Source organism: Seriola aureovittata, chromosome 5 (assembly GCF_021018895.1).
Source record: "Seriola aureovittata isolate HTS-2021-v1 ecotype China chromosome 5, ASM2101889v1, whole genome shotgun sequence".
Lineage (NCBI taxonomy): Eukaryota > Metazoa > Chordata > Actinopteri > Carangiformes > Carangidae > Seriola > Seriola aureovittata.
The window spans coordinates 19,414,714-19,434,343 of NC_079368.1; the positions used below are offsets into that span (position 1 = coordinate 19,414,714).

The window sequence follows — 19,630 nt, forward strand, 5'->3', positions numbered from 1 at the left end:
TTTTCAACTCTCTCCTCTTTATGTTTTACCTTTGTCGTAAATAAGACAGGTAAAATAACGAAGATGAAATAAGTCATATTAATCAGGGGAAAAAAAGACCTGTTAATTTCATGGTAAAACTTTATTTAATTAATGCCACGGACGCTTCAGTTGTTGATTTTACTTCACCATTAAAAGCACCAATAAACCTAAAACAGCAGCCGCCTCACCCCCACTACTCACATGACTACTTCTCCCTTCTGTATGCATATCAAGTAAATATTTGGTGAACCAGATATCTAATCATTATCCCTTCAGTGCTGTAATTCACCCCGTTTCAAACTGACTTCAGGTCTTTTAACACGCTGCACGATGGACAGAACTACAGCCGCCTTTTCAGTGTAGTGACTTTCACCACCTCCAGTCTGGCACTGCACCAAATCGGGATCTTTAAACCCTTAAAGAAGCCGCCTAATCTCCTTGTAGAGTTTAATTGACTTTGTATCACTTGTGACTTCCAAACTGTTGTTGGTGTAACAACACACATTACTCAGTTTTTACTTTCTCTTGACCGCCTGGTCTCAGTATCTGTCAATTAATTCCCGCCATGTGGTTTCTACTGCATAATTGTTGTGAACAGCATATTTTATCTTGACAGTCATAAACTTTGTCAAAGCACAACTTGGGGAACGTTGGCTTTGAAGCTTTAGTGAGGATGCAATCATAAATTAACCATATTATGTACTTACCTAACAGCAACTGCTGCAACAGCTTGTTGTGCTCAGAGGAAAACATTATAATGACAGCTTCAGGGGGAGAGAGAGAGAGGAGACTATCAGTGCCTTATGGTGAATATTATAAAGAGAAAAACAAAAAATTGAAATGGCCTGTGCCTTTTTCTCCTCAACTGATCTGTCATAGTAAAGACTGAAAAGAAAATGTTGTTTTTGTGGCTGACCAGAGGTATGTGTGCGGATAGAGCGGTAAGATTTTCAAGGCTTTTATTGCTCACAACGACACGAGGTGGCGGTGGGAACGAAGAGTGAGTAAGAGATGCCCATTCTTGTCTGATAACATCTTTGTGGACCGCGATACACAGGAAACACCGCACAAGAGAGACTCAGAGCCTCCTCTCTTCTGATTGGCTCCCCAACCAGTTGTTAGAGAGGAGATGTAAAACTACACTGAGATGGATTTTGGTTCTGAAAACAACAAATATATCTTCTTATGGATAAACCCTTCAAATAAAATACGGGACCTTTTAAAGAACCCCAAACTTGAAATATTGTTGTTTTCAGGGCCACTCAGGTGTTTTATAGGGGAGCTACGTGCCAATTGGCTCCCTTGTAATTTAAACACTGATTAGAAGAACTATATAATTGTTCCAAAATGTTGAACCTCGTGCTATTCTTGAAAATATTTCTGTGAGCTTCAACTTCTGTTGGACACTGCTACTTTCAAACGCCTTCTGAATTTTAAAAACCATAACTGAGTGCATTTAAGAAGTTCATGGACGGTTAAAATTATTCTGTTTTTTATTAAGCAGCTCTTTTTCAGTGACTCAACCTAAAGCAACCACCAACCACTCTTTGCTTTATCAACAAATCTGGGACCCCTGACGGGTCGGCGCTGTGTACGACGCCTACCGCCATCTGTTGCAGGCTGCAGTTAGAGCCACGACGAGAACAACAGGGCAGATCTCTTGGTGCTCGGTGCTGCTAAGCTGCACATTCACTTGGTAAGGGAATGACTTGACAGGTGGAGAGGAGAAGGAGAGGAGGAGGTGGAGATGAGGGTCAAAGAAAGGCAACAGGAGGAGTGTGTGTGTGTGTGTGTTTGTGTCAGTGGAGGGTCAGTCCAATAATCCATGCTGCACAGCTTTTAGCCAGGCTGAAGCAATGGGTGTATTACATTTAGAGGGCGGGATGAGTTCATCACAGTGAGTCAGAAGGCTGTTACACATACAGCGTGTACCTGGTCTTTAGAAAGTGTTCTGGCATTTGGCAGGGAAAGCAAGTTAGTGTGTTGCTGTTTAAACTTGATTTTCAAGATCAAACTTTGCAGGATGACATATGTCCACAAGAGGCCCGACACACTGTTATAACTGTATTTTGGAAATCATGTGGCTGCCATTACTCTTTCCTCTTTTCTTTGCAACTTTTCACTGGCTTTAACTGTTTTTGGGGACTGGCTTGCTACAAACTACGACAAGTTCAAATCCCTTTAAGTTTGAAGTTTTTCTGCCACCGAACGTGGTTTCTTGCCGGGAGCAAGCGCTGGTGACTGTCGCTCGACAAGAGCTTCAGCCATCACTGCGTTTACAAGACAAGAGGTTATAATGTGCCCTCTCAAGCAGCGCTACGTCTACAGGGCAGATTGGAGGCTACAGTGAGTCGCATGGACGAGGAGTCCTTACAACGATCAGTAGCAACGTATATTTGAACATCTACATTTCCATGACAAACAGGCAAACTACATCTGCTGATGAAGATCACATGATATGACTGAAAGTGCAAGAACAGCCAAACTGTGGGCAGGCGTATATAAGCATTTAGCTTCGGCCTCAGCCTGTTCAGTCAATACTTAACTTGACTTTGTTTTGTTGCTGTCTATATTGTTCATATTTACTGTAGGGTTGAAAAATAATACTTCCATTCACTAAATGGACCCTGTGTTCAGACTGCAAGGTCAAGAATGAATGTTGAACGAATGTTTGAAACTCGGACGAGATATGCGGTGTGTATTCAACATCAGTCAAAGTTAATATTCGCACACTGGAGACAAAACAATCGTTGAATCTGACTGTACAGACAGAGATTATCTAACGGTTATGTGTTTGGTTGAGGTAAAGCTAGATATTTTGTACGTGTTGGTGCATATGCATGTGTGTGTAGGGGGATGTTTCAATCCACCAGTGTGTGTGTGTGTGTGTGTGTGTGTGTTGTGTGTGTGTGTGTGTGTGTGTGGGTGTCTGTGGAAAAAAAAAATCCCAAAGAAGCCAGTATAAGCCAAATCTGTTTCTGACAGCAGTGTCAGCGACTCCTGAGTTTTGCATTCAGAACCGCCGTTGAACCGCCCACAACCGACTGCACTGAAACAAGAAGCGGCTGTATCGCTGCGTACCTGCAGGATGAGCACGAAGTAGTCGACGGGCTTGCCCCTCTGGTAGACGTAGTGATGGGGCGAGCGCTTGTCACTGTCGTTGAACTTGATCTCCTGGATCACGTCGGGATGGCGCAGGATTCGCAGCAGCACCTTGTCTGAGATCTGAGACGGGCTGAACAAGCTCACCTCTGCAGGAGAAGAAAAGAGAGACTTTTACTTTTAGTTGATTGGCTGACTGATCCAGGCACTTATTACATTAGTCATTGGTGCCATTGTCTGTAGTACAACATGGAATTAAACAGTTACATGAACGGGCGTCATTTGTTCCGACAGCAGGTGAACCTACACTTCACAATGTAGCATGACACACTGATGACGACAGGCTCTGTCTCTACAAACTGAATTAATTAAGAGGTTTATGGTTCAAGCAGAATTTAACAACGTATTAAGCATCTCATGTTATAGGTGAGATAAATGGAAAGTACATGAATTTGTATCAGTTAGAGTTTCTGAATACATTTAAATAAAGATCAGCTCTTTGTCAAGTTTATGAAAAACATTCAATAAAAAAAAGTTAATTGGAGCATTGGGTTATTTCCTGGTTTCTTTAAGTGTAAGAGTATAGTTCTTTTAACAGCCCGATTTGAGCATTTCTGTTTGTTAGAAGCTTGACAATTTGTTTATTTTTCTATTTTGCAAACTGAATAATCATTTTAGTCATTTTTAAACAAAAATATACCATCAATATCTGCTCATCTCAACGCTGCAGCTGTGAGGAATCTGTGCTTGTGTTTGTCTTGCATGATGACAATATTAATATGTTTGGCTTTTAGACTGTTGGTCGGATAAAATGAGACATCGAAGGACGACACTGAGCTGTGGAAACATAACAAGCAATTTCCCCTTTTTTCTAACATTTAATAGATAAAATGATTCATCAAGAAAGTGCACTCTGTACTTTTATCATCTTTAAACGCTACCTCATCTAATTAGCCAACTTACTCATCTCTGATTGACTTAATTGTTTGCATTTCAGTGAACAGGCCCTTGAGAGCAGTGGAGTAAAAGTCAAATCTTTCAACAAAATGGAGGAAAAGGAAGTGAAAACATCTTGACCTCACCACAGAAAGAAATCCGTCATCCTCCTTAAACGTTTACAACAGGTTTTGAAACTTGACGCACTGAGTCTGAGCTGCTTCAGAGAATGATCAGTCTGAACTGTGAGTTTTTTTTCAGTGGATTCGTATTTTTCCCCATGCTTATATTTTAATCATGTATGTGGTTATCTTTTCTTTGTCTGTTGTTGCCTTTGTTTTGTTGGTACCTGTTATCTTAAATAGAGGGCCCTTGTTTCTTATTGTTTTCTTATTGTTTTTTCAGAATGTAAATAATGGCTGAGTGAAAAAATTGTAAAGTTGAAACAATGAGTCGATTATTAAATTTGAAAAAATAATCAGCAAACTATTTACTACAGCTAATGAAAGGATCATTGAACATTTAAAAACATTACATAGACTTATCATCGCTAAAAACTAATGAACAGATTAATCAATAATAAAAATTATGGAGATAAAATAAAATAAAAAAAGATTCAGCATCAAGTTAAAAATGAGTTCTCTGGCCAACACTATTACATAAGAATGATATTGTTTAATGTGCAAAAAAAAGTCGAAATGAGAAATGGTGAAATGGTGAAATGTATTTGGTTTACATGCATTACTCAACTGTTGCTAACCAGGCTGTTGTAATCAGCCATAAGTGCCTTGGTCTCCACCCAAACTGAGAACAAAGAAACACTCCAACATGCAAATAAAAGCCTATGCAACGGTGCAACAGTGAGAGGTGAGGCCTATATGACTGGTGGTGTCGGAATTCATCATCCAAACGGCAAACAAACTCCTTTCACTCTGCTTTACATACTATGTCAACAAGGGGAGAAAATGTTCCATGACTTTTCTATGATTTTCCATGACCATTTCAGAAACACTCAAACAGCCTATGACTTTGATTTCAGCCAGAGAAAAACAATCTACAGACTGAGTGAGCTTGTTGTTCCAAAACACAAAAGTAGGATTACATTGTGGTGCCATAATGCACTAGTAAAATCCCTTGATATTCCCTGACTTTACCCTGTGTGGCTACATCTTTCAGTGATACTCGAGATAAACTCTGGAAGAAATCAGTTGTAACAGAAATCAGACACAGTCTAAAAACAGCTGGGTAGTGATCATTAATCTGAAGGAGAACAAAAAAAGGAAAAGAAACAGGGAAGCAGTAACTTCCTGGACTGGAATGCATGACAAACTAAACAGAACCTCAAGAAAAATGAAAAATCAAATTCCTGCGTAATGAATCAAGACAGAAAATCGAGACCAACATCCTGAGAAAGAAAACAGAAACAAAGTAAGCAGACGCTGATGTAATGCCTGCAGAGGAAGACTCTGGCATGCTCCTACACCACAGTGTCTGTGAGACAAGGAAGTGCTACGTCATGCTAGCAGCAGCTAGTGCTAACTGCTGCTGGCAGAGCATATTAGCTAACACTCTCTAACCAGGCAGACTGCAACACATTCTCAAGTGATTTGCAGCGGCGACGGCTGCATCACCTCCAGCTGGCCGGAGTCCAGAGTCTGCTTGTGGTGGTAGGCACAAGCAGGCGCACACAGCTTGGGTCGTAAATAGATCCTCCAAATAAATCAACACAGTCAAACCTCCTCACTGCGAGTATGGACCTGCCCGGCTCGTCACATGGCAAGATGACAGAATCCATCTCTTACTGACATCCTGAGGAGAATCATGTAGCGACATATGTTCGAATGCACGCTTGGCTTACAGTTTATAAATGATCTACTGGCTGTGTGTGAGTAATACTGTGATAAGTGGGTTTGTGTGTGCACGGTTTCATCAGTATCAGTACACCCCCCACCTGTGGCCAGGAAACGATGGGCAGCGAGCAGCAGCTGAGGAGAGATCTTCACTTTTGATTCGCTCTCGTGTTTGAAGGCTGAGAAGTCTCTCTTGTTTTTATTGGGCGCTACCTTTTTCCTGTTGCGGTTGTCAGCTGAGAAGAGACACACACATGGCAGACCAAGTTATTCATTATAAAACATATACATGGAAGATCAAGGGGTTTATGCATTCAGCAGAACATGTGATTTTACAGCAGCTAAACAGCATTGTAAAAATCATCTTAGCTCTTCTGCAAAGTAACAGGAGTCATTACTTTATCTGTCTAAATATCTGAAATAGTCTGTGGACATGCATCTCAAAGATAAAGCAACACCAATATAGATAATGAACATTAAAGTAATGAAATAAGAAAGTTTAAGATGAAAACAGCAAAGAGAAGCTGAGTGATGAGTCCGTGACAAACAAAAGCAAAGACGACTTTACTCACTGTAAAGGTCCGATTCATCCAGAATCTCTGATTTAATTATCTCCTCGATCACGTCCTCAAGGGTGACCAACCCTAACACTTCGTAGAAAGGATCTCCCTCCCCCTCATTGTTCACCTTCTGCACAATGGCCAGGTGGGATTTTCCTGAGAGAGACAAAGACAAGCATTAGCGACGTTATCAGATCAATCCACTCATTACTTAATGATTTACAATCACCGACGGAGCATGTCGGGCTGTAAAATCAGGGCCGAGATGATAACCCCAGTTATTCTTCTGGATGTTGTGATCAGAACAATTTGTCTTGACAATAAAAGATGGAAACATGATGAGTTTCTATCAGCATGTGGATTATTTAAATCTGCCATATATGCACATGAACCCACAAGCACTAGGGCGATGTTGATGGTTAATAAAAGGAACCCCATGAAGGACCCCTGGGGGTCCCCGGGGATTGTGGGCAAGGTTGAAAGATTACTGAATGACTGATTGACTTGAAGTATTAACTCTAGATTAACCAAAAACAGACCTTCCTGTTTGCTTATTTTATCCATAAATTAATTTTTCGATTAATTTTCCTGAAAAAAAGTTAGATATATGAAAAATCTCTATATTATTATCACAATATAAATGTTTTGCAAATGTTGTATGAGATTGGAAATTCAGCTGTGTGTGTTAGACCCATATAGTATATTCAACATTCACTGTAAACAATGAAAACCACAGAACAAACCGTCAAATGCTGCCATTACTGTAAGTCTGTAAATACTGTGAACTAAAAATGAGAAACGTGGTTTGTTGCCTGTAATAATAACAACATTCATTACTAAAATCAGAGGAAACCTCTATGCTGCCGTTTCACCACCAGTGTTTCTCACCCAGGTGAAGCTGGTTAGTTTGTTCTGGCTCCTGGTGAACTGCTGCACGAATGGGCAAACACTGTGTCACAACTGAGCATATGTAAACAGCTGCAGAGGCAGAGCCAGGTAATAAAGTGAAAAATGCACCGATGATATCAATGCTACAATCAAGTCTTGCTCATGTTGGTGCGTCAGGTAAAAGCTTCCTCCAGGTGTGTCTGATCGCTGAGCCTTAAAGATACTTGAACACTCTGAATCTACATCTTCCTTCAAAATAAAGCAGCAAACAACGTGATGAAGGGCTGATGTGTGCACTTTAAAAGTTGGTGATCTCTCAGCAGATGATCTAATGCAGGGCTCTGGCTGTTAGAAAGCCATGTTGGCGTTCTAAATCTCATTGTTTGCTTTCTCTTCTGTTGAGGTTTGGACATATAACAGCTCTTGGTCATAGACACACGTCAGGCCAGCACTGTACGCTGCAACATGCAATCCCTGCCGAGCCCCTCAGTCATGACAAACAATCATATCATGATGGATTCCTGTCTGATAACGGCTCTGTTCTAACATTAACCCATCTGCACACTCGCTCTGCTTGCAGCACAAAAACCCTGTTAATGTGTACAGGTCGTTAGAACCGGGGTTGGGTCTGGACTTCGGCCACAAGCGTTACTGTACGACACAAAAAAAAAACCTCAGGTGCACAGAGAGAGAAACACACACACACACACACACGCACTCGGCTGGATTCGTCACATGAAAAACCCCTCTAAAGTGCAGACAGACGCCGGCTGGGCCACAGCACCGTATCCAAACAAGTGCTGGGTCGGCCTCGGTGATGCTCTAAATTATTAATGACGCTGCCAGTAGGAACCACTCACAGGATATCTGGGGGTTTGGTCCCCGAGTGAATCAAACACCTCTTGACCCAGGCAAACACACAGCGCACATATGAGGATACACATGAAAGCAAAGGTTTAAACTGCCCTCTGTCTCACACGCAATTAGTTTGTGTGAACAGCAGGACAGGTGAAGGCGAGTGAGGCGACTTGATTCCTGAATACAGGAGGCACCTTCTTCACTGTCGGTCGAAACAACATTTAAGTCTCAGTTGTACCACACAAACACGTTTTATTCTTATTCTCCCCAAAACCACAAGCTGTCCCTTTGTGGTGAAGGATAAAACAAAAAAGAGGAAGAGGTAAAGACAGCGAGAAATCACAAAGGTCCATCGACTGTTTCCAAAAAGAGAGCAGCAGATCAATGGGATTTAAAAAAAGAGCAATTAAAGGAAGACCAAGGGCTTTAAGTGTTTTTTCTTTGTGTGTGTGTGTGTGTGTGTGTGTGTGTGTGTGTGTGTGTGTGTGTGTATCCTTGATGTCTGCCTGCTTGTCCTGGCAAAGTGGGCGCTGCTGGCACAATGACAAACGCACACTCCTCACGCTCTCAGCTTTGACCTTGCTCAGGTTTTTTACTACGCGAACGGAGCAGAGAGACTTTGAGGAATCCATTTCCCACCGGGCTGGCTTTATTGTGGGAGTCTGTCATCTGATGTGATGTCACGGCGCGAAATGGGCGGGGAGGTGGGCGGATGATGTACTGTGTATTTAGTCTGGATGTTGAAGTCTCAAGAGGAAGCAGCAGCGTGGCCCCGACATTCATCGTTGGCTGAGTAACAAGTCACAAACAGTTCAAACGGCTCTTACTGGGTTTTTTTTTTCTTTTTTCTTTTCGGAAAATCCATTTATCATTTCGGCTGTAACATGTCTGACACAATGACGAGTGTTTCTCACAAGTTCCCAGCACAAACTGGTGTTTTCAACAAGCTTGTTTTGACTGTAAAGAAAGGAAAAGAAGAAAACCAATCTGTGTTTGAGAAGCTGTGAACAACCAATCAACTCATCGTTCAAATCCAACATGGTAGACTGACTAGAATCAAATCAAACAGACCTGCAACTACTGATTATTTTAATTATCGATTAATCATTAGCCACAATAACAACTATAACAACAACGACAGCGGCAAACGACACCGGTGGAATCACGTTCAGAGCAATTTAATGAGTGACAGAAATACTGACGGCCAATCAAAACACATCATCAAAGTGACTTAATGTACGTTATGATTTGATGCTATACAAACAACACTGAATTGAAATTAATTGACCGGTGGCGCTCAGGAATATGAGGGTGTGTTCCTCACAGGAGGCTGGATTAGTAAAACATATTTTCTATCAGCTATTAAACGCGGCCTACGTATTGAAATAAACAGCATCTCTGTCTCTCAACTGTTCTGTAATCTACTCGTATTCTTATTGATAATAAGAATGATAAATAAAAGCTAAATCAATAGTTTTATCAATGCTGTGTTTGCTGTTTCTGGCTACCTCTTTTATATTAAGCTAATTGACGGTATAGGAAACACTTTCAGGCACAGTGTAAAAGGTCATCAACATCCGACACAGCTGGAGCGCGCAGCGTGTGCTTAGCGCCTCTGTTTACAATATAGTTCATCAGTGTGGACGCTCACATCCTTATTGTTATAGGTATACTTATCTTTCCTGGTGAGCATGGCCCTTAAATGTTATAAAATTGGTGATTTCCAGAAGCAGTGGGTTAGACAGCGGAGTTTAGTGACATTATACATCGCAGGAGTGTGGGCACGGAGAAGAGAGAAGAGAATGAATGTAGCATTTTAATACATATAATATACCACCAGTGTGTATCACCCTAAATGCTTTACTACAAAAGACCCAGTAAAGACGTCATGACCAATGACTAATCCCATCTTTTTGGTCCTCACACTTTTTTCACTAAAGATTAATTTCTTGATGTCTTATCTCCAAACCCCAAAACCGTGTTTAATCAAAACTCACATCACATGACGGAGGAATAATATAATTTCACAGGGTCTTTGAGGTGTGATTTTGACAGGATGGAGAATGTTTGTCAACTGTGTCCCACGCTAAGAAAACCTCTGAGCACATTCATTAGATGATTGTTGTTCATTCCACACGAGATCACTGTAGCAACCAAAATAGAGACATCATGTAATGGAAAAGGCACTCTGTGTGTGTGTGTGTGTGTGTGTGTGTGTGTGTGTGTGTGTGTGTGACCTCTCCCTGTGGTGCTGAGTCAATATTTCAGAGGAAGTAGGACCCCAGGGGACATACTTACCCCCAGTCACTGCACAGTCACTTGAGAGTCTATTGACTTCTTCAGAGCATACATACTAACACACACACACACACACACACACACACACACACACACACACACACACACACACACACACACACACACACACACACACACACACGCAAGGAAGTTCAGCCAAATACATGCTGCTTTATGCGTTCAGTGTCTGACCCATGTCAGCTGAGTCTACAATTAAAAAACAAAAGCCCACAAAGTCGCCCAGCTCCTGTGCGCCCTTGGCTGCTGATTTTCAGACGAGATGTGTTTGTCACGAAACACGGCGCAGTGCGCTCACCTCAGGCCCAAGCAGAAACACACACAGCTGTCACTTATCAGCCTGAGAATCAGACATGACAGGAGGGTGTTTTTGGTTAAAATCCATCCCTCCGTCGGTTTACACAGTCAGGCTGTGAACCGAGGCGATCCTTGACTTTGCAAAGTGTTTAGACTGGTCACCTCTGAAGTCACTCATGAGCACTCAGTTTATGAACCTACTTCTGTGTGATGACCTTGTATTAACTGCTCTTCTGCAAGTTTTCAAGCTTGAAATTGAACTTGGAATATCACTTGAGAGAATTTGAAAGTCAAAATAAAGTTAATAAAGTTAAAGGGTTTTAACCAAACCACCCACACACACACACACACACACACACACACACACACACACACACACACACACACACACACACACACACACACACACACACACACACACACACACACACACACACACTAGCAAGCTACAGTGCAAGGCGTTGGCCTAACCATCAGGAGCAGCTGAAGTTCAGTGTTTTGCTCAATGACACATGGACATGAGGAGCCGGGGATCAAACGGCCAACCCAGTGATTAATAAAGCTGGATTGAAAAAAACGATTCTCCGATTTAAATCAATGTATCATTGTTCATTTGAATAATCAAATATCGATTCATAAAATCCTGAGATCGATAGGAGAGACGTGTGAAGCTGTAATGTGAAATCATTAATCAATTAAGCAGACTGTTTAATTTTCTGTCAATTGACTAGATGATTGACTAATTGTTTCTGCTCTAAACCTACATATCTATCAATATCTCCATCTATCATTCTTACTATTGTCATCATCATCATCATCATTTCAAGCAGCCTCCTTCAGAGACAGTGTGTCTCTGAAGCTTCACTATAGGGACCAGCTGAAAGACAACATCCTCAGTCACTGGAGGCAGCCAGCAAAACAGAAGACTGATTTATAAAATCTACCTTCATTCAGTCCATGTCCTCGAAACAACTTGTACTTTTGTAGGAGGCTAACGGATTTTGTTCTCAAGTAAAGAAAAAAGGTACCACAAAACGAAGACACAGCAAACTACATGAGAGCAGAGAAGAGTAATTTACCAAAATAGGAACAGAGAAACACATCGACCTTTGTCACAAACACTAAACCCCGCTGAGCTCCAGACTGCAGCGTCTCTTTCTTTGACTCAGCACGCAGCGAAGCATTTACTACAAAATGAACAAAAAAAAAAAAAAAAACACCTTTCACACACAAAATTCCCAACATTTCTGAGTTTTCTGTGTGAAGTCTCCTTTGTTTTGTATCGAGTCCCTTCCACTAGTTGATTACCTGCCTGTGTTTTTAATATATGACATATCACTTGTCATATATCGTCATCGATTGAACTGAATCTATCCATCGCTGGTATTTATTTATTTCTTTATTTATTTTTGCACGACCCAGCAGGTCGGGTGACCTTCCAGGCTGTTTCTCTGCCCTCCGGCTCTTCCGTCACCAGCCTGTGAGCCGGCTCGTTTGTTGACATGAAACATCGGCAACAAAAAAGACGAGAGGGAGAGCGACGAGTCTGTATGGGAAAGGAATGCCACACGCATACCGCCCACGCACAAAACACAACCACCCCAGTCCACATATCAGCAGCACTGACCACAGACACCGACTGCAAAACATGCACGCTGGGAGAGGACGAAACAAAGACGCACGGCTGCAAATATGCGTGTGCAAGCTCATACATACATACATACACACACACTTGTGTAAATACAGTGCACACATACACAAAGGCTTGTTGTGCAGGACGGGTCAAGCTCTTCCAACCTGTTTTTCCAGCGAAAACTGGAGCCACGTGCAGATTGAGTTACTCTGATTTTAAGGAACAGCAGTAGCTGAAATGGTTTTATTTTTGCTTGGTGGATTAATTTACGATTATTTCAGGAACAAAACTTATTCACTGCGTCTCATATCGACATCCTCACCACTTTTGGCTGCATCAGAGGGCGATGAAAGGTTGAGGTTTTGGCTGCATTCAGCTGTACAGCGGCACAGCATAAAAAAAGAAAGTCCAGAGGAGGTGCGTTGGTGTGGACGCGCTGCCAAAGAGTCTCAGTGAGGAGGTGAAATATAAACCACAGATTTGGAGGTTTATCAGACACCAAGACAACGCACAGCAGTAGAGCAGATATCCTACCTGGTGTGAGCATGTGTATGTGTTTGATCGGCCACAGGATTGCACAAGTTGTTTGCTGGAGTTCTCAGCATCAGGATCCTGCAGTGCCAACACCGTGGGCTTATTGAAAAGAGAAAGGAGCTTACTACAGCTGAAAAGATTCATCAATTAATCGATTAGTCCTTTGACAGAGAATTGCCCTGCAACAGTTTTGATAGTCGATTAATACTTTAAAGTTATTTTCTTAAGTAAAAATACTGAATATTTAATGGTTCCAGCTTCTCGCGCTAGTTTTCCTGGGGTTTTGCCTCAATTAAAGCGGAAATTATTTTCTCGACAGTCTGGTCTGTAAAATTTCATAAAACTGGAAGAAGTCCATCACAGTTTTCCAGAACCAAAGGTTTTTTTTTGCAGCTCTACTTTTTCTTATGCAAACCAAGAAAATAACCATCAGATTAGTCAATGATAAAAATAACTGTTGTAGTTTGTGTTGTATTTTCTTTCTTGGCCGTTGGCAGTCGTACTATTGCCAGTTATGGTTGGTGAATCAGACCACAATGCTTTTTGAGCACCAACTGGATTGTGTCCATTGCACCACGCATCAAAAACTGCCAGCTGCTGAAAGTTGGCACCGAACGCTCAGACAGATTTTCTGATCAGATGTCGTCTGGCTTCATTCTCTTTGTTAGTTAGTTACTCATTTGAAGCTGCTGTTGCCTTGCGACAGAATGAAACCCTGTAGGTTTTAGCAGAAAAATATGTTTATATCCAGGCAAGTGAGTATAAATTTGATATGTTTTTGGTAAAGGCAGCAAAGCTTTGACACCAAACAGCCATCAGGGTCAAACAATTTAGATGAAACTCCGCCCTGTTTCCAATAAACCGCGACAATCTAAAACTAAAATGCCTCCAGCCTTATCTTCTCATTCCACTAATAAGTTTATATTAGACTCAGTGTTGTGTAATATGATGTGTAGCAAAACTTCAGTTAAAACAAATAGACAAGACAGATACGTGTGCCTGTGTTTGGGACATCAAGTCGTTTCTGCTGAGCTGCTCTTTTCTTCATGCTGACTGATATTATTGTGGCACATGGTCTGGTTGAAGTGTTGATATGAGACACACACACACACACACACACACACACACACACACACACACACACACACACACACACACACACACACACACACAAAACACAAACTAAGTTGAAGTTGAGAGGACTGCAGCTGCACTGTCAGCACTTTGAGCTTGAGTGACATGACAGGAAAAGAGAGAAACGCAGCAGGCGGCTGATAAGAAAACGAGAGAGAGAATCAGGGAGAGAAACACTGCTGATTGTACGAGTCCTGATGAGTGAAGGTTTGTATAGCATCGGTCCACACTAATGTTTACTGTGGTGTAATATATAGTAATTACTATTATTACGGTGAGACTGTTTCGTCAGCCACTGTTCACAAGGTCGAGAACGAACTTTCAATCTCAGCTCATCTCCAGGTTCATGGAGTTCAAAGTTCCTCTCTCTTCAGACATGTTTTAAACTATGTAAAATTAATCTGCTGTGATTAACATTCTGTTTAATGTGGTTTTCCCACATAAAACGTGAACAAAAAAAATCCCAAACTGTGGCTGGAGGCTCATTTCTCTTACTTCCTCATTGAGAAATCTTGTCCCACCCACCTCCGCTGCTCGAGACCCAGACTCAGATGAGGAGTCTTTTCACCACCAAAATCGGCGACTAGCAAACATATCAGTTAGCATAATTGGCATCTTTTATTTGTTTATGTTGCTTGTTAGCTCGCTCTCTGCGCTGACAAGGTTTCAGGTTTATTAAGCCCCGCCCCCTGTCCCAACAAGTTGACGGGATTGGTTCCTTGCTTTATATGACGTATGAATCCCTGGCTGTCTGAATCTGTTTTTATGAGACTGTCATTGGTTCACTGCAGTTCAAAGTGAAAATGCGAAGGCGTTGACTGATTATTACGCTCATGATATGTATTTGTAGTATATAATAACAACATCATTTGGATGCTAACAAGGTTAAAAGCGAGATCTTTAATAAAATGTCAATTTAAAAATCCACAATTCTATGAGAACCGTCAAACACCATCTGCTGAGGAAAACTGTGATATGACTGAGAGCTCCACAAGAGCTACTAAACTGACCTTGAAATGAGATTATTTTGTCAACTACGGATACAAGACTTAACCATCAATCTTGATGATTAATTTAATTAATTTAATTTAATTTTTTCTGCAATAACTGATGTGTTTGACTAACTGGGGGCAGTGGGAACCAAGTTGTGAACACAATATTGACATATTATCATGTCACACAGAAATACTATCATGTGTTTCTTGCCACCTGGTGAACTTATGTCCAATATGTGCTCTCTTTTGGTTCTGTTTTCCTCAACAAACTACTGAGGGATATACCTGGCTACTAGACGATACAGTGGATGTTCAGAGCTTTTTCACTGAAACCAGCCGCAGCCGAACACAACGCCACGAGAGAGTGAGCAAACAACAGTCATGTTGCCGGGCGGACATCTAAACAATGAGCTGAAACTCACTGTAAAGATGCGAGAAGCTGAGAGGAGTAGCAGACTCAATTCTCTGTAGCTTCAGCACTACGAACGGCCACTTTCACATTGTTCACAATTATATACAAAAAATATATAAATTATAGTTGCTTTAAATGTCAGGAATTTAAGATTTTCATATTTTTTAAAGATCCCAGTTTAAAAAGTGGCAAAGAATGTGCGATGAGAGAAAATGTGCTCTGTGTTGGAAAAAATTAATTTGCTTTACAGCCTAAAAATAGCAACAGACAAAGGAAGAATATATTTTCTCAGCTGACACTGGAGCCATTGAAGAGATAAAAGAATGATCTGTCTGTGAAGCTGACGGTCTCTCAGATGAAGCAACTTTTTAAGTTTTGACGTGTTTCTGGAAACTGTCACATGTAACAGTGAAAATAATACTTTGGTTCCAGGCCTGAAATCAGTTATTCAGGTTTTGTCTTGCACAAATGAAATCAGAGCACCACAGAAACTTTAACAGTATCTTATAGTAGGCCCTGCAGTGTGTAGTCTCCAAACCCAAGCTGAGATAACGACTGCATCACCAGGGTTAATTTTTCAAACTAAAATAAAATTGTGTCAAACACAATTTGTCTGAAGTGCTAAAAATATTGTTGTAATGTTGTTGATGCCAAAATTATGACATATTCCTGAACATAGTGCAGACAAATCCCAGTTTGAGTGATCAGATATGAGGTTTAAGGTCAAAACTGAAAAAAGAGGACTCAAATTATTATCGAAAACGCAACATGGCCAAGTGAAATTGCAGGAGCCGCAATTTGTTTTATAAAATGCGTCACAACATACCATAAATGAAGTATTGAGATGCTACAGAGATGCCCTGGCCTACAAATCCTTTTCTCCAGATGCAAAGGAACATGTTTGTTTGGTACAAGCCTCAACAGAACTCACATCATCCTCATTTTTATATTTCTTTCAGTGAAAATTAAATGCAAAAATGACCATTTCCACTGAAACGTGACTCATATCTCCAAAATATCTGCCAAAATAATCACAATATGCTTATTGTTCAGCCCTAGTTTACACACTGAATATAAAAATCAACACCACGAATAATAATGAAAACAAGGATTTCACATATGAGCAGGTAATGGGAGTGGATAAGAGCTCAGACGTCATCTCCAAACTCCTGAACCTTTAAGAGCACAATGCGTTCTGCTGCAGACTGCACAGCCTATTTCCTGTTTCACAATTGTTCATAAACAGCTTTTAGTGAATAATTTAGAAGGGATCTGACAGTGTTTCCAACGTGTTCAGTTATCTGAAATATTCTTGTTTTGCCAGTCCTCCCATGTTTTCAACTTTACTGGCACACCTCCAGGCCTAATGTGAATTGTTGCATAACCTTTTAAATGCTTTCTGCAAAAGCGTAAGCGTCTCTGTTTCTTGCACCACAAAAGACTATTAGTATGTTAGCACATTCAATCGCTGCCAAGAGTGACTGTAACTGTTGTTCCCTAGACAGTCACTACAACACAAAAAAAAACAAAAACAAGGACAGATGGGCAGAGACTGAAAACAAAGGAGAACTGGAGGTAGCGATGGAGGACAAAGTGAGTGAGAGACACACCCATTGTACAAAAAGGAGGAGTGGAGATTCAGGTCTGCCCTGCGCGACCTTATCGGGCTGAGTTACTTACAGTTGTTAAACTCTGTGTTTTTACACTTAAAAAGAGGCAGAATTTATAACCACTGCTGGGAGTCAGGTTCAGGGTTAGGATCTGGGTTAGAGGTTGAGATTAGGTTCAGGTTAGATTAGATTAAGAGTTCAGACAGGGGGAGGCTGAGGAAGGAACGTAGTAACTAAGTGTGTGTGTGTGTGTGTGTGTGTGTGTGTGTGTGTGTGTGTGTGTGTGTGTGTGTGTGGCAGGGTCCAAAGGTCATGGAGGCCAATCTCAACCAGATCACATGACAGAGTGAACAGTTAGGTTTTGATTGAATAAAGACAAACCAGGTAGTGGGAGACAGACGTGCACATGTGTGGCCCACTACATTACATTATAATGTGATGACAGGTTTTTGAGATACACAGCTACCTAACAGACAAACGGTCATTAAACTGAAGCACACACAGCAGGGTCCTAAAGGCTGGGTGGGGTGGACAGATAAGTGCCCACAGACTGATAAAGAGCAGACAATGCAGACAGCGCCAGCAACCGCAAAACAAAACAACACGCTGGTTTATTTCCTGAGAAGCTGAACGTGTTGAAGGTTCGAATTGTGATGCTGTGTTTAGTCTTGATGTCTCGAGAGCTGCTTTCTGACTCACATCTCAATTAAATCCTTTCAATCAGAAAGGTGAGGTGGAATAAATGCACAGCATTCCCGACCTAAACAGGCGCTGGAGAAGGAGCTGTAGTCTCAAAATTATAATTATCACCCTAGAACACACATTTTATTTTATTTAAGATAGTCAAGGTGTTGCTATTTTAGTCAAATCAAAAACAACAGTAATTTTGCTCTTAAAAATCTCTAATCACAATTATTTTTTATATATTTTTAATTTAAAACTGGGATTACACCTGAATTATCTTCAAATATATCACTCAGACAAGACAGATTTACTTTGTCAAAAAAAACCATTTAAATCTTCATGAAATGCTCAAATCAAACATGTTTATAAGAATGATTTATTTATTTAGGGTTCCATGATCAATAAATGTACAAGGGATGGGTCTAGCACCATAGAGCAACTACTACACTGTTGGCTTATAAATATCCGTTGAGTCTGGGTTCAGTTTGAGGTTACTGTCATAACTTTAAAAAAAACAGTTGAAATCACTGCATTTAGATAAAAATTTACTAGTTTAAACGACGACTCTCGTCTTGTTTTAATTTAACACAACGCCATTTTGCTTGTGCTGTTTCGTCTTTGTTTTCACTATCAACGAGAAATAAAACGGGTAACGCTGGAACAAATGGATACAAGGGAAAGATTTTGTTACGTGTTTTTCCACTTGATCCCTATACCAGTATTATCACAGCAACACTGAGGCCCAGGGGCCAAAATGTAGGCCAATATAACACAGCACCTGAGGGTGCAGCATGTGACCGTCTGCTCAGGGAGTGCAGTGTGCGTCGTGTGACTTCATGGTTCACTTGTGTTTGTGTGTTTTCTAAATTACGCCTGATGTCCAGTGTGCATGAATTTAACCTTCACTGCATGTGATGATGATTGCTATCGACATTTTTATGATCAATTTTCATTAATTATACTTAAAAGAAACAACAGTAGTACTTTAAGTAAACGTTAGTATGCTCTACAACATATTCCACTATTTTCCACACCCTCTTATATTAATATGTATATAAATAAAGTTTAGATTTTCTTTTTCTTTGATGTCTGCTGTTACTATTTCCTGTCAGTGTGTCATTAAAATTTCATCTCGTCTAATAAGGTCACTTCATAGTCCTTCTAAAAGGTCACATCATGTTGACTGAAAAGGCTGTTGAGCACGCACGGACACACACACACACACACACACACACACACACACACACACACACACACACACACACACACACAGAGCGGAGGAGAAATGTCAGACTATGCAGTATTGATGTCTGTCTCTATTACGACCAATTCAGGAGTGAACTTATCCCCCCCAAAAAGTCACCGGTTCAAATCCTAAAGTGAGTGAGTGGATTTAATTATATAGCGTTTAAAGAAACTTGTGTGCACACACTGACGCTGTTGGAGGCCATCGCCATGGTAACTGATGCCAAGTGGCAAGTGAGAGGAACTTGAGATGTAAGCGGGAAGTCGGGTAAGCGGAGAGGCAGGGGGTCGGGCAGGCAATCAAGCCTGTACTTTACTACAGGACCACAGGCTGCACAGTCACAGCGAGGCGGCTCATGTGATTAAAAAAAATATATATATTGCAACTTATTCGGAACTAAGTGTCCGATGATGTGTTTTATCTGTGAATCAAACAGCCAGTGCAAGCAGTTACCACATCTTGATGGTAGATTTCCAGTGAATGAATTTTTTAGATTTTGTGTGTCGCAGGATTTCTGAGATAAAAATCTTCTAGATACTCAGTGAATATATAGA

General features: G+C 41.0%; 1 protein-coding gene across 1 annotated transcript in view; it reads right to left on the reverse strand.

Annotated features, from left to right (window-relative positions):
* Positions 1 to 19,630, reverse strand: part of LOC130169558 (metal transporter CNNM4) — a 49,977-nt gene that overhangs the window by 25,169 nt on the left and 5,178 nt on the right. Inside the window, exons 2-4 of the mRNA XM_056376411.1 lie at positions 6,482 to 6,625; positions 6,011 to 6,145; positions 3,103 to 3,272 (exon numbers count right to left, since the gene is read on the reverse strand). Of these exons, the coding sequence (XP_056232386.1) occupies positions 3,103 to 3,272; positions 6,011 to 6,145; positions 6,482 to 6,625 (449 nt within the window). The remainder of the gene's footprint in view (positions 1 to 3,102; positions 3,273 to 6,010; positions 6,146 to 6,481; positions 6,626 to 19,630) is intronic.